The 25,622-nt window shown below is 41.0% G+C and overlaps 1 protein-coding gene across 2 annotated transcripts in view; it reads right to left on the reverse strand.

The window, feature by feature from the left end:
• Window positions 1-25,622, reverse strand: part of slc6a11b (solute carrier family 6 member 11b) — a 96,254-nt gene that overhangs the window by 10,531 nt on the left and 60,101 nt on the right. For both annotated transcript variants that reach the window (XM_052111063.1, XM_052111062.1), the window contains 5 exons: window positions 13,085-13,188; window positions 12,681-12,805; window positions 9,557-9,669; window positions 9,320-9,457; window positions 6,973-7,075 (listed from right to left, as the gene is read on the reverse strand). In XM_052111063.1, the coding sequence (XP_051967023.1) occupies window positions 6,973-7,075; window positions 9,320-9,457; window positions 9,557-9,669; window positions 12,681-12,805; window positions 13,085-13,188 (583 nt within the window). The remainder of the gene's footprint in view (window positions 1-6,972; window positions 7,076-9,319; window positions 9,458-9,556; window positions 9,670-12,680; window positions 12,806-13,084; window positions 13,189-25,622) is intronic.

A 25,622-nucleotide genomic window follows, 5' to 3' on the forward strand; every position in this document is an offset into this window, starting at 1 on the left:
CTTTTTAGTCCCCATGTTCACATGTATTCAAATATAAAGGGGCTGAAAGATTTTGGTTATGGGTCGATGCCCCCAGCGGAACAAACGCTTGTGAGCTATCTGTCTCCTGGGCCAGCATCGTCCCTGAGGGATCCCGTGTTGCCGAATAAACCACTAAAAACCACATCCAATTTAGTGGGTAAGGCTTATACGGCAGCAGGTCAAGCTGGAGCCTGTCTGCACACGATGGCAGTGCTCCAAGCCTATCAGGCAGATCTGCTGGGGGATATCGATAGGAGTGAGGGAGTTAGTCCCGACGAAATTCGAGAACTTCGTCGGGCTACAGATCTTTCTCTCAGAGCCACGAAGGAGACCGCCCGTGCTATTGGGCGGTCTATGGCAGCCCTCGTAACTACTGAGAGACATCTTTGGTTAAATCTTGCAGAGATTAAAGATAAAGAGCGGGCTTTTCTCTTAGATGCCCCTATGTCTCCCTCTGGTCTTTTCGGTGACTCGGTGAATACGGTTGTTGAAAGATTTCAAGAAAATAAAAAACAATCTGAGGCTTTTAAAAAATTCCTTCCTCGCCGAGTCCATCCCCCTGGGGATGCTGGGCGTGAGCATCCCCAGCCAAGTTCCTCGCACCGTGTGCAACAGAAAATAAGTGTTGCGTCTCGTGCTCCCCCGAATAAATCTTGGGGACTGAGCCAACGCTCTCAGCCGAAGTCGGCTAAGTCTAAGTCGGATCTGAGGACCGTACTTACGGCTAAGAAGGCTTCGGCTCAGAAAAGGTCCTGACGCTATGCACGTCAGACCATCGAGAACAGCCCCAACCGGGGTGGAGCGGTGTACACCTCAGAATACGGTGCCTGCTCCACTCCGGGGTCCTCATGGGACCAGTCTGCCAACCCGCCACCCTTGGTGCTTCGGGCGCAGTGGTATCCAGCGAAGTTCGACGCAATGTCGACTCGACGTTGCGTCGGACGTGAGCCCTCTGAGGGGGGTTTAAAAACAGTCAGTTCGGTTGTTTCCTGCCAATATGCTTCAGGTCGCCGAAGTGGCTGTTCCTTTAACACCAGAGGCCAGTCTCGAGAGTCTGGTACCCTTAGTAGATTTTCTGACAGAGTGGAAGAATCTGGCGAATATATCTCCTTGGGTCCTGCAGATAATAGAGAAAGGTTACAGAATCCAATTCGGTTCTCCTCCGCCTCGTTACAACGGGGTGTTACTCACGGTAGTACATCCCGAGCAGGCTCTGGTAATGGAGCAAGAAGTAGAGTCTCTCTTAGCAAAGGGAGCTATAGAACAGGTGTACTCCCCCGACAGAGAATCGGGGTTTTACAGCTGATACTTCATTGTTCCAAAAAAGGATGGGGTGTTGCGTCCAATTTTAGATCTCCGTTTGCTGAATCGTGCAGTCATGAAATTGAAATTCAAGATGCTCACACTCAAACAGATAGTGACTCAAATCAGATCCGAGGACTGGTTTGTCACGATAGATTTGAAGGACGCTTACTTCCTTGTCTCCATCCTCCCTCAACACAGGAAGTTCCTGAGGTTTTCTTTCGGGGGCAAAGAATACCAATATCGGGTGCTTCAATTCGGTCTAGCTCTGTCACCCCGCACGTTCACGAAGTGCGTAGATGCAGCTCTGGCCCCGCTCAGGCTGCAGGGCATACGCATTCTGAACTACATCGACGACTGGCTGATTCTGGCGGAATCAGAGCAGTCAGCGGGTCGGCATCGAAATGTCGTTCTCGCTCATATGAAGAAATTGGGGTTGAGACTCAATGCCAAGAAGAGTGTGCTTTCTCCATTACAGAGAACCACTTTCCTTGGTGTGGTATGGGATTCAGTCACGATGCGGGCCACAATATCGCCCGTTCATGTAGCTGCTATCTTCACAGCCGCAAAAGAGTTGAAGCTAGGCCAGTCACGCACTGTGAAACAGTTCGAGAGACTGTTAGGCCTCATGGCAGCAGCGTCCAATGTGATCCCCTTTGGCCTGCTGTACATGAGACCTTTGCAGTGGTGGCTCAGGACCAGAGGGTTCTCCCCGAGGGGGAACCCACTTCGTATGATCAAGATCACGCGGCGGTGTATCCGCGCCTTGATTATATGGAGGAAACATTGGTTCCTGTCCCAGGGTCCGGTGTTGGGAGCTCTTTGCCATCGAGTTGCTATCTCGACAGACGCTTCTCTCACCGGCTGGGGAGCGGTAATGGAAGGCCACTCAGCTCAGGTTCTGTGGAGGAACCATCATCTCTCTTGGCATATAAATTGCCTGTAGATGATGGCCGTCTTCAATGCGTTGAAACATTTCCTCCCAGATCTGAGGGGCCATCATGTGCTTGTCCGTACAGACAACACATCGGTGGTCTCTTATTTAAATCGACAGGGGGTCTACGCTCGCGTCCACTCTGCAAACTGGCGCACCAGATCCTCGTGGTCCCTGGGTTAAATACTCTCCCTGAGGGCAGTGTATATCCCAGGGTACCAGAATATAGGAGCAGACACCCTGTCGAGGCAGGTGCTGAGGCCAGGGGACTGGAGACTCCACCCCGAGACGGTGGAGCTCATTTGGGAATTTTATGACCAAGCAGAAGTGGATCTGTTTGCGTCTCAGCTTACGACGCACTGTCCACTTTGGTTCTCCCTCACGCAACCAGCCCCCTTGGGGTTGGACGCTATGGTACAGACGTGGCCGAGGCTACGCCTGTACGCATTTCCCCCTGTTGCTCTGCTCCCAGGAGTTCTGGAGAGAGTTTGCCAGGACGGAGTAAGTCTATTATTAGTAGCTCCACGCTGGCCGAGTCGAATTTGGTTTGCGGACCTAATTCATCTCCTCTACGGCCCTCCTTTCGAGGTACCTGTCAGGAGAGACCTTCTGTCTCAGGCAGGGGGCACAATATTTCACCCCCGACCGGAGATTTGGAACCTATGGGTTTGGCCTCTGAGGGGGCCCAACTTTTAGAGAGTGGTCTCTCGACTGAGGTCGTTGACCATTCTTAGCTCCAGAGCTCCAGCCACGAGGAAGTTATATACACTTAAGTGGAAAGTTCACACGTCTTGGTGTCACCAGCATCAGCGAGATCCAGTTAACTGTTCAGTCAACACAGTACTTGAGTTTCTCCAGTATCGTTTTACATCAGGTTCATGTCCTTCTACCTTAAAGGTTTACGTGGCGGCCATTGCGTCTTTCCACGCCCCTGTGGGTAGTACATCTTTGGGTCGAGACCCCCTGATTATTCGTTTCCTTCGTGGCACCTTGAGGCTGAGGCCTGCGGTTCGAACTAGGGTTCCGGCATGGGATTTGGCGATAGTTTTTGAAGGCTTGTCTGGGGCTCCCTTCGAGCCCCTAGAGTTAGTTTCAGAAAAATTTCTGACATTCAAGACTATCTTTCTGTTAGCCATTTCGTCCCTAAAAAGAGTCGGAGACCTTCAGGCTCTTTCAGTGTCTCCCACCTGTTTGGAATTTGCACCGGGTATGGTTAAGGCATTCTTATACCCTAAGCAGGGTTACGTCCCTAAGGTGCCAACCAATATTCCAAGGCCTATTGTACTGCAGGCATTCAGTCCTCCTCCGTTTACATCCTCGGACCAGGAAAAACTGAATCTCTTGTGTCCACTGGGCTGCCCCGTGGAGAAGATCTGATCAGTTGTTTGTCTGTTTTGGTTCACCTAAGAAAGGTCTTCCTTGCCTTCTAAACAGACAATCAGTAAGTGGATAGTTGAGGCTATTTCTCTTGCATATGAGTCCTCTGGCCAGCCGTGCCCTTTGGTGGTCAGAGCTCACTCTACTCGAAGTATGGCGGCCTCTAAAGCCCTCTTATCAGGAGTTTCCCTCCAGGAGGTTTGTGATGCGGCAGGTTGGTCCTCGCCGCTAACTTTTGTGAGGTTTTATAGCCTGGACCTGGAAGCTGCCCCAGGATCCCAGGTCCTTTTTACTTAATTTGCCGACAGTTTTTTATCATCTGGCATTTTGTAATTATGGCGGATTGGGTATTATCGTTCCCAAAGCGTCATCGACGCATCACGAGTTCCCTCGTAAGGAAACGTCTCAGGTTGCGACTGTAACCCTAGTTCCCTGAGAAGGGAACGAGACAATGCGTCGCCCTGCCATACTTCCTGCATCCCTGCGATCGACTTTGCTTCGGCTCTAAAAGCTAACGCGAGTAATGCACCGGGAGTGCTTATATCCTTTCCTGGTCATGACGTCACCCATCCGTGGTGTTCATTCATTCCATTGACTAGTTGACATACGTGCTTCAGAGGTAATCACGCAAAGGCGTTCCCAAAGCGTCATCAACGCATCGTCTCGTTCCCTTCTCAGGGAACTAGGATTACAATCGTAACCTGAGACGTTTTCCAAGATTGTTCAATGAACCATAAACAATTAATGAACATGCACCTGTGGAAAGGTCATTAAGAAACTAACACCTTACATCCGGTAGGAAATTAAGGTCAAAGTTATAAAAACTATGCCAAGGGTCCTTGCTCATCTGCGTAAACATGTCTTAGGCATACTGCATGGAGGCATGAGGAATGCAGATGTGGCCAGGGCAATAATTGCAATGCCCGTACTGTGAGATGCCTAAGACAGTGGTACAGGGAGACAGGAACTGGACTGAGGGCTTGTAGGCCTGTTGTAAGGCAGGTCCTTACCAGACATCACCAGCAACAATGTCACCTATGGGCACAAACCCACCTTCGCTGGACCAGACAGGACTGGCAAAAAGTGCTTTTCACTGAATAGTCGTGGTTTTGTCTCACTAAGGAGGATGTTGAACTCGCGTTTATTGTTGAAGGAATGAATGTTACACTGAGGCCTGTACTCTGGGTGGGATCAATTTGGAGGTGGAGGGTCCATCATGGTCTGGGTCGGTGTGTCACAGCGTCATCGGACTGTGCTTGTTGTCATTGCAGGCAATCTCAATGCTGTGCATTACAGGGAAGACATCCTCCTCCCTTCCTGCAGGCTCATCCTGATATGACGCTCCAGCATGACAATGCCACCAGCCATACTGCTCGTTCTGTGCATGATTTCCTGCAACTTTCCAACTTGGAAAGTCAGATTTTCCAACATCCTACTGGGAAAAGTGCAATGGAACGCCACTTGATGTCATAATTACAACTTGGAAAGTTGATAAACATTCACTTTTATTGAATAATATCAATAAATTCGTCAAAAGTTCATACATTAAATTAAAGCTTGTTTAACAAACATTAGCAGAGTAGCAGGTGTTCAAAACATGGTAAATTATACTCTCTTTTGATAATCATACATCTGTAGCACAAATGCTAGCATTGCAGATTGTTTATGAATTGAGTTTCTAGGAGACATCTCTGGTGACAGTCCAACACCTGCTAAGCTAACTGCAGCATTGCAGTTTTGTTTCCTTTAACCTCTTGATACGCAATCAATCACATGCGGTAGTGACGTCACTAATTAATGTTAACAAATGATACATCTTTTCAAAGGTCTAAGGGTTCAACATTGATATCCGATCTCTGTTTAACAATAGCAATTTAGTACGAATGAAAACATGCAATATCAAAACGGGACTTCATATATTTTTAATGAAAACACGATCGCCAGATGAATCCAGTTCGCCACACTTGGGTCAATTGTTCATGACAAGTTCATTGAAACACATCCAATAGCACTTTTTGTCCATAAAAGTGATAAATCTGAGAAATATTGATTTGTTTACATGAGATCTCGCCTGAAAGAATTACCCTTCATCATCATTCTTCAACAAACTATGCAGTCTGAGCAGCATTCATGTTGTAAAACTGTATTTTATTTTATATATTAGAGTCTCGTAAACAAAATGAGCCGGTCTCCAAAGTCTATTTTTAAAAAAGGGTTTTATTCATAATATCCAAGCAGTGCAGTCAGATTTTGTCGTCTTGAAAGGCAGAGCCTTAATTTTACTCTGTATGCTTCCAGTGATTTTACAGAGACAAAAGCTTGCAGGAACCAATTTTTTTTTTACTTTTAACATTACTTCTTTAGATTTGTGGCTTTGAGAACATTGTATTTCTTGGTTTTCTTGGTACATTTATTATTGTTTTTTAGATTATAAAAACATGTTCAGCACAAAATATTTCCATTAGTATAGCCTACACTTCAGCTTCTCTAACTTTATAAAATAACATATATTAATTCTCAAACTTGGGAAATAAAGCCCAAAGTGTCTTCTTTCAAAAGATACTACAACTGTGTCCATACTCCAAAGTGTTCAGTAAATACAAGTTCAGGTATGTCATCTTCATGATTTGTGCTCAAAAAGGGGGTGCATATCAAGAGGTTAACGTCATCTTCAGAGCATCTGGCACTGGAGTGCCGTTAGTTGGAGATATCAAGTGGAATATCCGATTTGAATGGAACGCAGCATCTGTACCTAAACTTGTCTTCACTCCTAACCCAAAGAGATTTAGCGAGTATTAGCTATACAAATTAGCTACCCATGTATTTGCTTGCCAGCTATAAGCCACCTAGCCAGGTGCGCAAGCTACCTAATTTAGTAAACATATTGAGTGATGTAGCTAATGCAGTTAACTTTGTGAGAGATGTGTGTGTGTGTGTGTGTGTGTGTGTGTGTGTGTGTGTGTGTGTGTGTATGTAGTGTGTGTGTAAACAATACAAATCCTTAAAATTCACTGAACTGATTGTACACCTGCTTTTGAACATAAACGAACTCTCTGACTCTTGCCAGCAGGTGGCACAACAGCTACAGAAATATGATAACACTGTGACCAGCCTCAACATTTACATTAATAATTAAATATAATTTTTTTTTTTTTACTCCATCATATGTCTGTAAATTAGAGATTATAATAAATATTAGATTAGATTAAACATTAAATTAGTCTGATTTTAGGGATGAATTTATTTATCAGTGAGTGAAAATTTTCCAGCTGAAGAACTGTTTTTACTAAAGATATTTCTTTAGGTAATAGAAGATGAAGAAAAAACAAAACACTTACCATAGATCCAGCCAATACAGATGGACTCAAAGATGGCCACAAATAACAGACACATGCCACTGGCTGCATACGAGTCGAAGAGCTGGAACACATACATGCCACCCTGACAGAGAACAGAGTTGCGCATATGTCAGAGGAGATGAAGGAAAAACATGCAAGGTGTTCAGTTGTATATTACTGAGTAAATAAGCACAGAATGTCCTCCATGGAACAATGATAGTATCAGATGGTAAAATCATGGTATTCTGATAAACCATAGTACTGAATGTTTACCATAATAATCTACCATGGTATTTATAAAGTAATCCAAAATATTCAAGAATAAAACAGGAATACCATAATACATTTCTAAAAAAAAAAAAAACAGTATTGCCATGGTACCGTGTGCAAGAAACATTGTAGTAGCATTGTACTTTCGGGTAGTTTCCATTAGTGAAATTCCCAAAGGAGGAGTTAAGAATGACTTGTGCAATGTTGGCTTGTGCAAAACTCGCTACCACTAGGGTGTTATAGATGAATGCCAGGGCATTAATATGAGTGTTCTGGGCTGTTTATAGTGCATGGCTATGTGGATTCTAGGGTGTTTTGGATGTTTGCCATATGATGCTTACGTTCTAAAGTAAACAAATAAATACAAATAAAATACAGGTATATGATCTTTTGCTCGGGTTCTTCCTACTTGAAATAATAGCATGCCTCTCCTATGCTGTACTATTTGTAACTTTTGCTGACATTGATGAATGCTGAATGCTGAGATTTTCAGAAGGGAAAATGCCAAAGCGAGCAGCTGCACATATTTAAAAGCATTTTTTCCTGCCTCTCTGGCTAGTAAAAGAGAATTTTTGACATTCCACACTAGAGAGCCTCCATTCCACAGTCAGATTGTTTTATTCATGAAACACACAGTGGAAATGTTCACCTGACTGCATTTTACAGAAAATTCTTCCTCCTGTCTCTGGCCTATTTTTACCAATGGCCCTGCCATTAAACAGAACAGGAAGCCACACTGACTTGCCAAGGAGTGACAGCAATATGCCAAGACACTGCAGTCTACACTGTATGCTGGTGCCTCGGATATTAAAGGTAAAAACCACTACACATCATGTTTTTTTTTGTATGTTTTTTTTTTTAGATCCTGGAAGCTGAACAGTCAATACAATATTACTACAACGTTCTGCTATGTCAAAGATTATGTTTTCTAGCAGAGAGTTAGAATAATTAATAGTTCACCCAAAAAATGAAAATTATATCATACTCATACTCATGTTGTTCCAAACACAAATGACTTTCCTTTTTATGCTTTAAATAAATAAATATATATCTATATTTTTTTTAATAACGGCCTGTTTTTCAATACACAGGCAGTGAATAGTGCCTCATTTAAAAGCTTTAAAAAGGACTAAAAAAGTATCATAAAAGTAATCAATGTGACTCCTGCATACTCCAAGTCTTCTGAAGACATTAAGTAGATTTTTTGTGAGAAACAACCCAAAATGTAAGTTATTTGTCAATGAAAATCTTGACCTTATGTTGTGTGTTCATAAGCACTGAGAGAACCTCATTCATGGTGATATGCATGTTCACGCAAGAACTTTAATAGATTTTTGTGCTAAACAAAAGTTCTCAAGTGAACACGCAAGCTCTCAGCGCTTATGAACATACAAGAGACAACAAGATTTTCACTGAAAAATATATGAAATATCTTAAATAAAACATAACTTTTAGGTTGCTTCTTATTAAAACTTGTTGTATGCCTTCAGAAGACTTGGAACATGATGCATGCGTCACATAGACACATTTTATGATACTTTTGGGTCCTTTTTTAAGCTTTAAAGTAAGGCACTATCCACTAAAATTTTATTCAAATGAAGGCTAATGATATCCATTGAAACATGTCTATTTGTGCTCCAAATTAGAATTAAATTCAAATGGGGTTTGGAACAACATGGTGAGTAAATAAAATAAAATTTTATTAACAAATAAAATAAAATCTTATTTTGGTGAAGTATTCCTAATGAATTTGCTTACGTAGTAAAATAATTGAGGACACAAAATGTAATTAAAATGTTATTTTATTGTGCAGCAATATACTTATAAAAAAGTTGCTTGGGGCTGTGCTATATTGTGAAATGAGTAAATATACTCCACACTGCATTGTGCCTAACAATGCTCTTTAGCAGTAACAATATAGCACAGCTTATTGTCCCTTATATTATATGAATCATCACTGAAAAATGAATCATCACTGAGAAACATGTATCAAGTTTTTGGGACAATACTAATGCCGATGTAAAGACAATGTTACATTCCAGAGAAGAATGATTAGTACATGGGGAAATGACTTTACCTCTGTCAACATGATAAGACCCAGGAAGAACGAGGCCACAGACATGCCAAGAATGAGAAGCTCTCTACGGTAGCCCACGCGGAAGGTCTTCGGATACATGTCCACAATTGCAGTCACAAGACTCTCCACACACACAAACTAGATAGACAGGATAGAGAGTAAATAATAAGAGAGTTTTAATTATCTGGTGAACTTCTCATTGAAAGGAATTGTAAACAGGTTGTGTGCAAATATCACCTGACTGTCGAGTCCGAGGAAGATGAGCATCAAGAAGAAAAGACAGGCCCACACCGGAGACCATGGCATCATGGTCACAGCCTTAGGGTATGCTATAAATGCTAGACCAGGACCTAAAATATGTGTCACATTAAAATAACAAATATGCCTTTAATATGTTACAATACTATCACATCACCATCCATTTCCAACATTTTCTATTTCATTTTGTTGGACAGATGGAAAGCAAACACACCATTCTGTGTTCTTTGGTTGTCAATCATCTAGGACAGGAGGTTTAAATCTGTATAGGCACAGGAAACCCCCAACCAGATTCTCAGCCAACCCAGCTATATTATATCATGGACCTCAGGGATCCTGTTTTTTAAGCCTTTTAGGTCAAAGTACTTTGTAATTAACAGCAAGTAATTGATGCTGTTGATAGTATGTCCAAGTTAAATATAATGTAAGCTTCATTAAACCTTGACTGCCAAAACTGACAGTCTTTGTGCAGTCCTGATAAAATACTCTAATGATGCCATTTGGCTTGGCTGTGGATTGGGAGTGCAGAGACACCTGTCCCAGACCAGCAGGCACTGTAAAAAAAAAAAAAAAAAACTGTGTTTTTTGTTCCACCCATAATATTTAGTTACTCTTTGCATGGGATTTTCATTATTTTTTTTTTTTTAGTTTAACTGACTTAATTGGATTTAAAATGTAAGTTAATATCACAAATTGAAAAAGTTATCTGAACTGATTGAATGTAGTTCTGAAAACTTCAGTTTAGTTAGCTGAAATTAAATTGTATGTAGTTATAACACTTTAGTATACTGAACTGTGTGGCATGCTGCTGTAAAATCAGTGTTCAATGAACCTAACTTTAATTGTGAAGTCAACCCTACAAGTTTTGCACTACAGGATGGTCTCTTCTTGAGAGGCAAAGGCTCCACACGTAATAGTTAATTAAGATTAGGCACATACCGGTAGATAATGTAATGGTGATACTCAACAAACATCATTAACCCTTTAATCCAAAGGATGAGCAGTCTCTAAAAAGAGGCTGTCTCACTAGGTCGTAGATGCTATTCATTTAGCATACGAATCACAGAAATTAGAATGTTTTGGGCATGGGTAAAAGGTCTGTTTTGTTATAATCTAGATGTTTACTCCCGAACTTCTCAGAAACTGTCTGTAAAAAGGACTGACCTCTAATCACGAATGAGTAGAGCTGAAGTAATTGCCTTAAGAAATTAATTTTGTTACTCCCCATAACGGTTAGGCACAACTTAAAAGTCTGTTAAAGCTGTGCTCTTATATCACATAGAAGGTTGTTTCCCGATTGGTAAAATGCCTCTCACTGGGTTATTCAGCATAATAGCAGTTGTTTCTGCCCTTTTTTATTCTCCCCAGAGTGCTTAGTTACAACTTGAAATGTCTGTTATGGCTTCACTCTTAAACAGCATAGAAGGCTGTTTCCCCATTGGGTGAACACCTCTCTTTGGGTTGCTAAGCACAATAGCAGTGTTAATACTGTTTGGGTGGCATTAGTCTTTTAGTATACTACCAACATGGCTAGTTACACTAAGAGGTCACTTCTGAAAGTTAACCTGCAAAAAAGAGTGCTCTCACTTGGCTAACACCTCTTGTTATGCAATTGACACAACTTTGTGTTGGCTGGGAGAATATTTTGGCTCTCTCCACATGGTGTATGGGGTCAATTCTATCTCAAGTCATGCAGCACTCCGCACTCATTTTCTGTGTTAAAATACTTTTTCTTATCCCAACTTAATATGTAGATACAACTGTAAGAAAGGCATTTGTAGGCAAATTTTCTGGAAAACTGTAAACACTGTTTCTGTGGCATTATAAATGTCCCTACCTTTGTTTTGAGTGGCCCGTCTATACTGACAAAACAACTTGGACTTGGCCAATGACATGAGATGTGGGCAGGACAATCTGTTTGTTTGACTAACAGCAGACGTGGGCATATTCAGAAAGCTGTTTGACACTAGTGATACAGAAATTACAAACTTCAGCTTTATGTGTTCTAAATGGTTGCTAATGTAGGCCGTTGTTTACTGAAACAAGTCAAGTGAGTCAACTCCCAAATGTCTATGACCCTGTTTACACCTGGTATTAAGATGTGTCTTGGCTAATCTGATCACATGTGGTCAAGCAAGACACATTGCTGTTTACACCTGGTCCCTAAAGTGCATCCCCTGTGACTACATGTGTTCGGATTTCGAGGGGCGGGTCTCTGATTTCATGACAACATACATCAATCACTATGTCAGTGTGTTAATGCATAATAATAAAAAAGATAGAAAAGTAACAGGCAAAGTTTAAACTCTTGTTTTAATGCAGAGGTTGATTGATAGGCGAGGGGTGGTACTTCGCTGCTGTCTGGAACACATTCGGTATGGATTAGCATTTGTGATCTGATCACAAAACGTTTTAGACCCCATTTACACCTGTATTTAACACTGACCACAAGGCTGTGATCGGATCTCCCAAAAACACATCTTAATACCAGGTGTAAATGGGGTACATGATATTCTGGTCCCTAGATTTGGTTAAGGTCCCTAATTGAATGTAGTCTATGATTTCTTAAAATTTTTGTAGGCTTATAGTTCATCAGGTGGCAACTTTAAGTTCGAACACTTAAAAAAGGAATAGCACACCTTTCCTCAATAAGCCACAGGATTTTAGATATCACTCAAGTCCATAGAACAAATAGTTATCGAACTGATCACTCAGCCGTAGATTGGATCAAACAGAGTTATGTACTGAATTTTGCATTGAAAGCAGGATTGGTAAATTACCTCCAAATCAGGCCACTCTTTATGCTACCATATCATAGGGCTTCAGCTCCAACAATATTAATACTTAGGGCTAGGGGGTTGTTCAAATCTTTATTATTTAATAAATAATATTTGATTAGAAAACACAACTTCAAATAATTTTTCAGTTCCCTTTCAATATAGTGAGTCTTGATCTATTACAGTAAATAAGTAATGCAGTATTATTAATAGGTCATACAGTAAAAAGCCTTTCTGAGAAGAGAATTTAAATTGCTTAAGTCCAAACACACCTCACTTAGACATTGTCCTCTCTCTGTCTCACACACACACACACACACACTCACCCGACTCTGCCACTGCCTCTATTGGTACATTCTGTTCATATGCCATGAAACCCAGCACAGAAAAGATGGCAAATCCTGCCACAAAACTTGTGCCACTGTTCAGACAGCACAGTATGATGCAGTCCCTGCAAACAGAGATGCAGCATGTCACATACACTGTGAATATATGCATATAAAATGGAAACACAAATACTACATTATTGTTAAGTAACACTTTACAATAAGAATATATATTTTACATTTATTACATGTAATACATTATAACATTAAAAGTAGTTTAAGTTACTGTAACATTAGTTAAAGGGAAAAGCTCTTTGTGTTTAAAACAGAATTTAAGTGACATGACCAACATACAGTATGTTATGTTATAAAGTATATGTTATAAGTTGTGACTGTACACTCACTTGTAGCAGTTGTTATTATAGCTGTTGTAGCTGCCGAGCGCAGTCAGACAGCCCAGACAGATGGCATATGAGAAGAAGATTTGAGTGCCAGCATCCACCCATACCTGCAAAAATCATCAAAAGAACCATTAAGAGTAGTTTAGAATTCATTAAAAAAGTTCTGAATACTGAATTGTAAATGCAAGTTTCTAGACGTTCTCTATGTTACAGTGTTGCCTCCTGGAAACATTACCAAATTTGTTATACTGAGAAAAAATAAATAATAATCCGTTTTTATTTTTCAAGTAGTGGGGTGGGACCCAATACTAATCAATAGAAATGCAAAAAAATAAATAAATAAATAAAATATGAACTTCTGGGAGTCATTTTGATTCTTCTTTCAAGAGGTGTGAACATACTGTATTATGACCTGACTATATTTTCCAGTGTGAATAGTGTTTGCTTATTATATTTGCTATGAAGATATATGTTTTCAGTGATTGTTTTTTCCTTGCATAATAGAAAAATATTAATTGTTTCAGTTTGTTCCATTATACATATAATACATATATTGATAATAATAATAATAATAATAATAATAATAATTTATATTTTAAGAAGGAACAATAAAGAACAAAAAATACCCATTGGTATAACAATGCATTCATAGAAAATTAAAATAATGTACACTTATACAGCAGCAATTAACTGATTATTTTGCTCAACAAATAATAAAATGACTTCTGGCAATGACTTAAAATCCCTTTAAGGCTGCAAGGGACTCTAGTGAATTAGTGAACAATTTATGTGAACTAGTTTATCTACATAAACTGACTCACTAAAATGTATTGGAGTTTCCAATGCTCAATATAAGGGAATCATTTACAGTTGAAGTTAGAAGAAGTTTACAAACACTTAGGTTGAAGTAAATAAAACTCATTTTTTAACCACTCCACAGATTTCATATTAGCAAACTATAGTTACCCGTCTGTCGCTCTCTTCGACGTTGTGTCGGAGAAGTGACACCAGGGGTCTCTCTTGAGCACCGAATATACCTCAGATCTATGAAAAAAGGCCAATGAGAAGTTGGCAGCCAGTATTTGCATACCCTGCCCCCGGACATACGAGTATAAAGGCGAGGAAATACTAGAGTTCACTGAGAAAATTTTTTCAGAGACGACGGTTGTGCATGCTGTTCGCGTGAAATCACACCAGTTCCAGTATTCCTCTGACGCTCTGCATGCTGTTGGATTGAGGGCACATTACAGCGGCGATACTGGGTGCTTCGACAGTGCAGAAACCCAAACTCTAAGAGAGTTAAGAGTGATTTTCTCTAAAAGAGCAATACACAGCGGCGTTGAAAGTCCTTTTCAGGACACGTCTTTTTAAAGACGAGTTTCCGCATCTGTGTAGTTTCTGGATGCTGTTGATTTCTCCCCACCTCTGACAGTCATAAAAACTGCCTGGCGTACCTGGGTTGCGATTACACGCAGGCAGCGTTTTTATGAATGGTCTATGTTTTCAGGTCGAGAACATAGCTATGTCAGCATTGCGGTCGCTGCTTCTTTTGTCATGAGTGAAAGCCACTTCAGCCACCCACCGCGCCTCGCCTCTTTCCTACGGGATTGAGGCAGGCGCTGCGGGTGATGGAGGCGATTTGGGGAAACTGACGGGCTGTGTCATTTTTTAAACATTAATATCCATCCCAGTGGACATTAGGTCTTAAGAGACATCAGAAGGAACCTCATTATTTAGTATCAGTATGCCAAGGTTGGGACATTTGTGGACATATTTCATAGCTAAAATGTGATTTAACAATAATAATATTATCAATTTTAAATTGATGACAATAAATACAATGTTCTTTTAGGAGTATACAGTGGTAGACTTCCTTGAACTTCTGGTAAATGGATGGATGGATATCATCAACACATCTTTTGATATGCCTCCAGTTTAAGAGTCCTATCCACTGATAATTTATATATAATATACACAGATCAGCCACAACATGAAAATCAGCCACCTGCCTAATATCGTGCCCCATTTTGCCACAAAAGCAGGTCACACCCATCGAAGCATGGACTCCACAAGACCTCTGAATGTATCCTGTGGTATCTGACACCAAGAAGTCAGCAGCAGATCCTTTATGTCCTGTTGCAAGATGAGGCCTCCATGGATTGACTTGTTGGTCCAGCACGTCCATAGATGCTCAATCGAAATGAGATCTGGAGAATTCGTAAACCAAGTCAACTCTTTTTCAAGTCCCTCAAACCATTCCTGAAAATTTTATCCTGCTGAAAGTGGCCACTGATATAAGGGAATTCTGTTGCCATGAATGGGTGTACGTGGTCTACAACAATCTTTAGGTAGGTGGTTTGCGTCAAAGTAACATCCACATGAATACCAGGACCCAAGGTTCCCAGCAGATCATTGCCCAGAGCATCACACTGCCTTCACTGGCCTGCCTTCTTCCCATTGTGCATCCTGCTGTCATCACTTTCCCTGGAAAATGATGCACACGCACCCAGCCGTCCACATGAGCTAAAAGAAAACGTGATTCATCAGACCACATTCTTCCATTGCTCCATGGTCCAGTTTTAACGCTCACATGCCCATTGTAGGCACTTTTGGCAGTGGACGGGTCAGCATTGGCATTCTGTCCAGTCTGCGATGCACTGTGCAAGCTGCGATGACTGTGTGTTCTGACACCTTTATGTCATGGCCAGTATTATGTTTTTCAGCAATTTCTGCTACAGTAGCTCTTCTGTGGGATCGGAACAGATGGCCTAGCCTTCGCTCCCCACACACATCAGTTAGTCTTGGGCACCCATGACCTTTTCGCCACTTCACCAGTTGTCCTTCCTTGGACCACTTTTGGTAGTTACTAACCATTGTATACTAGGGACACACCATAAGACCTGCGGTTTTGGAGAGATGCTCTGACACAGTTATCTAGCCAACACAATTTGGCCCAGATCCTTACGTTTGCCCATTTTTCCTGCTTCCAACACATAAAATTCAAGAACTGACTGTTCACTTGCTGCCTAATATAGCCCACCCCTTGACAGGTGCCATTGTAACAAGTTAATAAATGTTATTCACTTGTCAGTGGTTTTAATTTTGTGGCTGATCAGTGTATATTTGATAATTTTTCACCACATAAAATATCTTGGAGGTACTAGCAGAGAAGAAAAAAAACATACTGCTGGGAGAGCAAGACCCTGCCGTTTTACAAAGCCACCACTCAGGTCCAATAAAGACATGTCAAGAAAGGAGTGAGGAAACTTTGATGAAGTTGTGAACCGTAATGGGAGGGTGGTGCTGGTCAAATGGCTCAACAATAGATCAGTCCTCATGGCTTAGAATTTTGTCTGTACTGGCCTGATGAGGTGCAACGCTGGGACAAAAAGCACAGCATGTATGTGAACGTCACTCGGCCAGAGGTGGTAAGGCTCTACAATAAAGCAATTGGTGTGTCGACCTACTGTATCAACTCATCAGTCTTTACAGGAATGAAATTAGATCCAAAAGGTTAACCCTGAGAATGATAACACGTGCCTTTGACCTCGCTGTAGTCAACAGCTGGTCTGAGAACAGGATGGATGCTGAGAGGGAGAAGATCCCAAGAAAAGATGTCTTGGATCTCCTCCATTTCAAAATGAATGTGGCCCAATGTCTGGTGAGGGTGCAAAAGCCAGTGGCAGCAAAACGTGGAAGACACAGCATGTCTCCTGAGCAAGTCCATGGGTACAGACAACAAGGCCCCTACTTAAAGTGCAGTTTGACATGGTGGACCACAGGCCAAACTATAATGAAAAGGTGCAAGAGGCACCTGCACAGGAAAGACACATGTCTTCTGTGATAAGTGCAACATTCATCTGTACTTTGTACCACACCAAAATTGCTTCAAGGGAGCTCATCGAAAATGAAAAACATATACTGTACAATGCACACAGTGATACTTTGAAGCTCCAACAAAAATCAACCAGCAAGTACACACAAACACACAGTGATACTTTGAAGCTCCAACAAAAATCAACCAGCAAGTACACACAAACACACACACACACACACACACACGTAGTGTTTCCATGTTTTATGGGGACTTTCCATTGACATAATGGTTTTTTATACTGTACAAACTTTATATTCTATCCCCTAAACCTAACCCTACCCCTAAACCTTACCCTCACAGAAAACTTTCTGCATTTTTACATTTTCAAAAAACATAATTTAGTATGATTTATAAGCTGTTTTCCTCATGGAGGCCGACAAAATGTCCCCACAAGGTCAAAAATTTCGGGTTTTACTATCCTTATGGGGACATTTGGTCCCCACAAAGTGATAAATACACACACACACACACACACACACACACACACACACACACACACTCACACACACACACACACACACACACACACACACAGTTAAGCAGCTTGGAAAATGATGTCAAGCCTTTAACCAATTAGCCAATTAGCTTCTGATAAGTTAATTGGAGTCAATTGGAAGTGAACCTGTGGATGTATTTAAGGCAAGGAAGAAGCCACTGCTCCAAAACAGACCATAAAAAGCCAGATTACAGTTTGCAAGCACACATGGGGAAAAAGATCTTACTTTTTGGAGAAATATTATCTGGTCTGATGAAACAAAAAGTTTATTGTTTGGCCATAATGACCATCGTTATGTTTGGAGGAAAAAGGGTGAGGCTTGCAAGCTGATGAACACCATCCCAACTGTGAAACATGGGAGTGCCAGCATCATGTTGTTGTGGTACTTTGCTGCACTAGGGAAAATTATGTGTATATATTGAAGCAACATCTCAAGACATTAGCCAGGAATTTAAAGCTTGGTTGCAAATGGTCTTCTAAATGGACAATGACCCCAAGCATACCTCCAATGTTGTGGCAAAATGGCTTCAGAAAAGTCATGATATTGGAGTGGCCATCACAAAGCCCTGACCTCAATCCGACAGAAAAGTTGTAGGCAGAACTGAAAAAGCATGTGCGAGCAAGGAGGCCTACAAACCTGAATCAGTTACACCAGTTCTGTCTGGAGGAATGGGCAAAATTCCAGCAAATTATTTTGAGAAGCTTGTGGAAAGCTACCCAAAACATTTGACCCAAGTTAAATAATTTAAAGGCAATGCTACCAAATACAAACAAAGTGTATGTAAACTTCTGAACCACTTAGGATGTGATGAAAGATATAAAAGCTGAAATAAATCATTCTCTCTACAATTATTATGACATTTCACATTCTTAAAATAGTGATCCTAACTTACCGAAGACAGGGAATTAAATTAAATGTCCAGGAATTTGTTTGTTTTTTAAAATGTATTTGGCTAAGGTGTATGTGAACTTCTGACTTCAACTGTATTTTGACCAGTTAATTTACATGAACTGTCCATAAGAACAAATTTATTGAAATTATTAGTTTTTTTAAGCAGGACATGGGAGAGGGAGGATGGTTTAGGTGAGTGTGTTTGATTACTCCCTCCACTCAATTGCTGCATTCTCTATAAAAGCAAGTACTAGCAAGTGGCATCCAACAGGTGCCTATCAGGGCATTCATGGATGTCCTTACAATCACGGCGAAATCAGTACCTGAAGGGAGATAGATTTTGGATGTCTTGGTTGAGCTAATCGATTGGGCAAGGATGGAGTTCAAACCTGCAAAATCCAGAGGTTTGGTGCAGAGGAGGATGCATGTCCAGGATCAGTTTAGTTTTAAGATCAAAGAGGACATCATCCCAATGGTCCAAGAGAAACCGGTGAAGAGCTTGGGGAAGTGGCACAGGGTGGACCTCAACGACAAGCAGAGTGTTAAGAAAATGCTCATTTATGTTGAAACTTGGATGACATCTCTGTAGAAGAGTGGCCTACCTGACAATTGTAAGGCCTGGGGATACAAACATGGGGTGCTTTCCAGAGTGCTCAGGCCACTACTCATTGACGAGGTACCCGTCGCCATTGTAGAGGGGTTGGAGAGGAGATGGCTGGGCATACTGAGAAGCTCAATTGGCATATACAGCACAGGCAGCAAGCTGCAGCTGTCAGTAACATCAGTGGCCGAGAAGTACAAGGCAACCAAAACATGCCAGGCTATCATGCTGCGAGACATCAAAGAAGGATGAGTATGTCAGGCAGAAATTGAGGTCAGAACATTTCACAAGTGGTCAGCCGGCAGAGCACAGAGGGAGGTGGAGGATCGCCAGCATCATGCCAACATCGTCGGGTCAGTGGCCCAGTGCAGGCAAGGTCTAGGTTGCTCTATTAGGGCAAGCTGGAAGAAGGCTAACCCTAAAAAAACTGGTGTGGCATGGTGCAGAGGGAGGTCCACAAGGCATAGGAGGAAAGTCAACATGTCAAGGCTGTAGCTATGAACAAGCAGGGAAGCTGGATGAGGTGGGAGAGTGAGTGAGAGAGGGCACTGACCTGGCAGGACATCTGGAGTATGGAAAGACACCAGATTAAGTTTATATTATGTTCTGTGTATGATGTCCTGCCTTCTCCATCAAACCTCCATATGTGGAGGCTGGCAGAGATCCCCAGCTCCATGCTTTGTGGACGGCCAGCCAATCTTGAGCATGTTCTCTCCTCATGTTGGTCAAGTTTGGCAGATGGAAAATGTCGGTAACAACGCAACCAGATTCTAATTCAGTTGGCTGCTGGTGTGGAGCAGGCAATAAATAAAACAAAACAACTTTCTAAGGGGGCCCTATTTCAGTAATTTCCTTAGGTCTGGTGAAAGTGCAGCAGCAGAGACGAGGAGCAAAGGGGTCCTGGCCACGGCAAGCTGCACTGCACACATCCTCTCATTCACAGCAGGAATAGAAAGACCAGTTTTCTCTAACACCAATACTAACCAGTTGGTCAGTGATCAAACTTCTTTCTCTGTAAAGGTCTGGGAAGAGAGAGAAGCATGGTGTTAGGTGTTATGTGAAGCCACATAACACCTAAGTCAGACATACTGTATGTATCCTATTTATGACTTCTAGAGTCATGCCCTTTTCCGAACTCTTTAGAGATTTCCAAACCATTTATACAGCCTCCAAATCAAACAAACAGTTGTTCTGATACCCTGAATTGACGAATTCGGTCAATGTACATGCTTAATGCCCTAATTGGACAGACCGTGTTTAGAATCTTTAGGGAAGAATGTCTGTAGGGTAACAACCTGATCCCTAAAGTGAGTTGCCAGCACTTGGGTTCAGTACCTTTCCTAGGCTTAAGAATGGCCTTTAACAGGTCTAGTCTGCATAGTCTGAACTCTTTACATTATTTATTGACCAAAAGGCCTTCAAGGTCCCCTACACATTTTATTGATACCAAAACAAGTAGCAGCACAGTCTCTAGAGTTGGAAAGCTTATGCATACTCTCGTTAGAGGCTTAACCGGGGACCCATTACCACATGTAATACCATCGCTAAGTCCCAGACTGGGAAAGAGGCAGAGCGAGAAGGTCTCAGACAATACACACTATGCAAGAAGTGCAATGAAGTCCTTTGAGTGCCTTGTGCTTTCATTCTTCAAAGACATCACCAACCCCCTCCTGGAACCCCTGCAGTTTGCATACAGAGCCAACAGGTCTGTAGACGATGCAGTCAACTTGGCCCTCCACTACATCTTCCAGCACCTGGACTCCGCAGGAACCTACACCAGGATCCTGTTTGTGGATTTCAGCTCTGCTTTAACACCATCATCCCGGCTCTGCTCCAGGAGAAGCTCTCCCAGCTAAGTGTGCCTGACTCCACCTGCAGGTGGATCACTGACTTCCTGTCTGACAGGAAGCAGCATGTGATGCTGGTGAAACACGTCTCCGACCCACAGACCATTAGCACTGGATCCCCCAGGGCTGCGTTCTTTCACCTCTGCTCTTCTGTACACTAACAGCTGCACCTCCAGTCACCAGTCCGTCAAGCTTCTCAAGTTCGTGGACGACACCTCCCTCATCAGACTCATCTCTGATGGTGACGAGTCCGCCTACAGGTGGGAGGTTGACCACCTGTTGACATGGTGCAATCAAAACAACCTTGAGCTCAATGCTCCAAAGACAGTGGAGATGGTTGTGGACTTCAGGAAGAACTCAGCCTCACCTGCACCTGTCCCCATCACCCTCTGTGACTCCACAATCGACACTGTGGTGTCTTTCTGCTTTCTGGGAACCATCATCTCCCAGAAACTCAAGTGGGAGCTGAACATCAGCTCCCTCATCAAGAAAGCACAACAGCGAATGTACTTCAACCTGCCAAAGACAATGATGGTGCATTTCTACACACCCATCATCAAGTCCATCCTCACATCATCCATCACTCTCTGGTATGCTCCTACTACTGCCAAGGACAAGGGCAGACTGCAGCGTGTCATCCGGTCTGCAGAGAAGGTGATTGGCTGCAATCTGCCGCTGCTCCAGGACCTGTACGCCTCCAGGACCCTGAAGCGTGCTGGAAAGATTGTGGCTGATCACTCCCACCCCGGCCACAATCTCTTTGAGACACTCCCCTCTGTCAGAAGGCTGAGGTCCATCAGGACAAAAACCTCGTGCCACAAGAACAGTTTCTTCCCATCCGCAACTTGCCTTATCAACAAGGCCCGGTACCCACCCTGACACTCTCCACACTCCACCTCTGGCTCTACATGCCACTGTACTTACTCTGCTGCTCTTTTATTTTTATTCTTACTTTTAATATATACTGTGTGGACATATTTATATTGCTTATATTTTAATACTTGTTTTTTATATTTAGAGAATGTGTGACAGGCGCCTACAACACCAAAACAAATTCCTTGTATGCGTAAAAAACATATTTGGCAATAAAGCTTTTTCTGATTCTGATTCTGGTGACACAATAAATTTAAAAAGGGTGGGTATGATTTTCAGTGAATAATGATTTAAACTTTCAGCTGTTCCTTACAAAAAGCTATTGTATAACTTCAGAAGACTGATGTCATAGTAAATTCAATTCAAAACTAACAGTTGATGTAGAAAATGGATGGGGGAAATGCATATTTGTGAGCTAATGTAAGGAATAATTAGATTAAGATGTTTACATGATTTGGGCATACCTCTTGGTTTCTTGGTGCAAGATACTAGCATTTTACATGAAGCCGAGAAGTAAGTGCAGCTTGATCTAATTTGCGATGTTTTCAAACCTATGCTTGAATGTAACATCATCCGTCTGCAGCACTGGTGCTGGTGTTTGGTCAGTGTGGAAGAAATCCAATTAAAGCGTTTACATGCCAGGATAAATCCATTAAAATGGGAGCACTCCACATACTGTGATTATCATAACTCTGATTATTAGAATATTCGCAATATCATAATCGCAATATTCTTTTTACAAGAGCAATAGTTCAATCGCAGTATTTCCTTAAATCGCATTGTAATCGCATTATGAATGCGCATGTAAACATAGTAAATGTGTGGTCCCTGGGGAGCGTTTAGCTGTTGAGGATGTAATGCAGTGAGGATACATATTTTATTAACTCTACCCTTAAATGGCAACTCTAAGCCTACCCATCAGAGGACTAAAAATTAAATGGTAAAGGAAAAATGGAACCTCTGAATCGCAGTCGTCATGCATTATCCTAACACGATTACTTCTTGGTTTTAACATGGGATGCCAACCTGAGTCTTCCATGCTGCTGAAACAACGCCAAGGTACTGGAACATTCGGAAGCAACATGACATCCTTATGACACTTTAAAGCTTATTTGTAATAAAAAAAGGAGCAGCATGGAGAGTCTTCAAAACATGTTTTGTATTCCACAGAAAAGGAAGATTAAACAGGTTTGGAATGACACAGGAATGAGCAAATCACAGAATTTGTATTTTTGGACATACAAGTATTAAGTGGTAATCTACCATTGTCAGTGCACGCTACTTTTCATTAAGAACTACTTGGCAAACACAGTCAAAGCTAGGTTTATTGATGTTTTTTACACACTTCAGATAAATGAATAAAGCAAAATGAGGTTCCTTCAGGAAACTACAGTGCAACATTTAACATAAATCCAAGCAGACGGGACACAAAGTAAATTATATCTGCATGGTAGTAAATAAAAACAGCAACAACAGTAAAATAATAATAATACATTGACAGTAAGACAGTATTTACAGTGAACATGTGAGCCAAATATCAGCCTGTATTGAAATCAAAGCTACAGAAGATTTTTGGATGTTAGATTTAGGGTTACATTGGCAACATGAAGTTTCAAGCTCCAGCCTGCACTAATGCACAAAGCATTCACTGACTTTTAAGAGTCACCACTTTCTTTTAAATCTGCCTTCCTATCCTGGTACAAGATTCTCTCCTGTGACTTGCCACAAACTCTTGTAGGGTTCTAGAACTCTGAATAGACTCATTCTGTGTAGAAATGTGGCTATAGGGGATCTATGGGAGTCGTTGGAAAATAAGCCAATGTCTATTTAAAATGCTCTCACATAGCCATTGAGCCACTAATCTCCTTTACTGGGAAAACAATTGACAACTCACATCATTTGCTTCCTCCAGTGGGTAATCAGGGTAACCCCTCTGACCTCACAAAAACAGAGCAGCTTCCCTCCAAGAGCATCCATTCTATGGGGATGGTCATTTATGTTTTTGTTGTTTCAAACTTGCCCAGCACGAATGCTCTGGTTTTCGGATATTGCACTACATTCTTTAAAGTCTGCTTATTGATGTTGTGACATTATATATATTTATATATATAAGGGCTGTCGATTTAAAAAAAAAATTACGCAATTAAATCGCAATGCTTTCCTGGGAAATGCAAGCTTGTAGTACCACCAGTTTACTCCAGAGGGCCGTAAGTGAAATTTCAGCTGTGTGAGCAACACACAGTTTATTACAGTGAACAAAACATTAACAACCATTCAGCAGACACACATCACAAACATGAGTTACTTTCGGATCTCAAGATGTGTTTAAAGATTGAGTATTAAACTATATTTAACTTGATACAGTGACCTAAAGATTTTATTTTTATGACGCACCACACCTGAGACACGACACAAGCATGTCTGATGCAGGTCGTATGGTCTTTACCTCACAAATATTTAATTACCAACAAGGTTAAGGAGGTGTCCTTTAAACTGTTACACCGTTTTGCCCAGTCAATCTTTATTTAAGAAACATGCTCCCTGAAATAGATCCACTTTGCTCCTTCTGTAATGTTGTAGATGAATCTACCCCTCACCTTTTTTGGGAATGTGTCCACGCTGTAATATTTTGGAGAAAAATGTGTTTGTTTGTACGTACCTTTATTTTATTTATTTGGTTTTCACAGTTTTGATAACTTAAGTTAATATATTCTGATGTTTCTTTTTCTTGCCAAGTTTTTTTTACATATAAGTGTAAATTTATGTCTATAAAGCCCCTATTTGCACTTTTTTTGTAAAGACTTGAAATATTATTTAAAATACTCTTTGTACCTCCAACAACTCCAAAGCATTGAAAACCATTGCACTACGTAATTAATATAATGTCTTGGCATTATTGTAAATTATATCTGTACTATCGTGTAGTATGTATAACCCTGGCTTGTTTATATGTAAAAAAAAATGTCTGACGCAGATGTGCATTGGTGGGTCCTTAAACAAGCCCTCATAATAAATATCCAATTGATTGACAAATTAATTGATTGCTGTGAACTGTATGCCAATGATTGACTTATGATCAATAATATGGTAGTAAACAATACATTGTATACTAAAGCCGCTTTTTGTATTGTCTTATCAATGATTAACTCTTCTGCTCCAGGAATGTAATGCATTTTAATTATCTGAATATTTTTTTTATTTTATTTATATATATATATATATAAATATGTGAATATATGTGATTAATTTGATTAGACACCATGTTAATTAATTGTGATCTAATATATATGTATATATCGATATGATAGCCTATATATATATATATATATATATATATATATATATATATATATATATATATATATATATATATATATAAAAAATGTAATATAATGCCTTTGATTCCCAATGCCGTTTGTTTCCAAACACAAAATGTTATGAAGACCACATCATCATATTAGGCTTTACTAAGCCTAAAGTGGCTTAGTAAAGCTGGGAGACCAGCAAAACAAGTCAAGTCAGTTTTATTTGTATAACGCTATTCACAAAACACATTATACAGTAACATAAAATAATGCTGTGGTGTTTTAACGTTGACATTCTCGAATACAGAACACTGAATAGCGCGGTGAGATCGTAAAGGAAGACGGTGAACAACAGAGCATAGAAAGTGTGAACAGACTTCTTACTGTGTGGCATGAAAGCTAATCTCTCTCTCTCTCTCTCTCTATCGATGCCACTCCACTTACATTCCTTCACTCCTGCTTTCTGTTCACTGGGATATTTTTCATAAGGGATAATGTATACAATTATCTGGTATTTATCACAAAGTAAACGTCAACAGGGTGATCAGGACCTTGAATTTAAGTGGGGGGCTCTTGTATCATACTGAAGGCCTGCACATTATCCCACTTATAACATTTAGCAAATACCGGTAAACAAATAAATGGACATG

The sequence above is a fragment of the Xyrauchen texanus genome, chromosome 39, assembly GCF_025860055.1.
Source record: "Xyrauchen texanus isolate HMW12.3.18 chromosome 39, RBS_HiC_50CHRs, whole genome shotgun sequence".
Classification (NCBI taxonomy): domain Eukaryota; kingdom Metazoa; phylum Chordata; class Actinopteri; order Cypriniformes; family Catostomidae; genus Xyrauchen; species Xyrauchen texanus.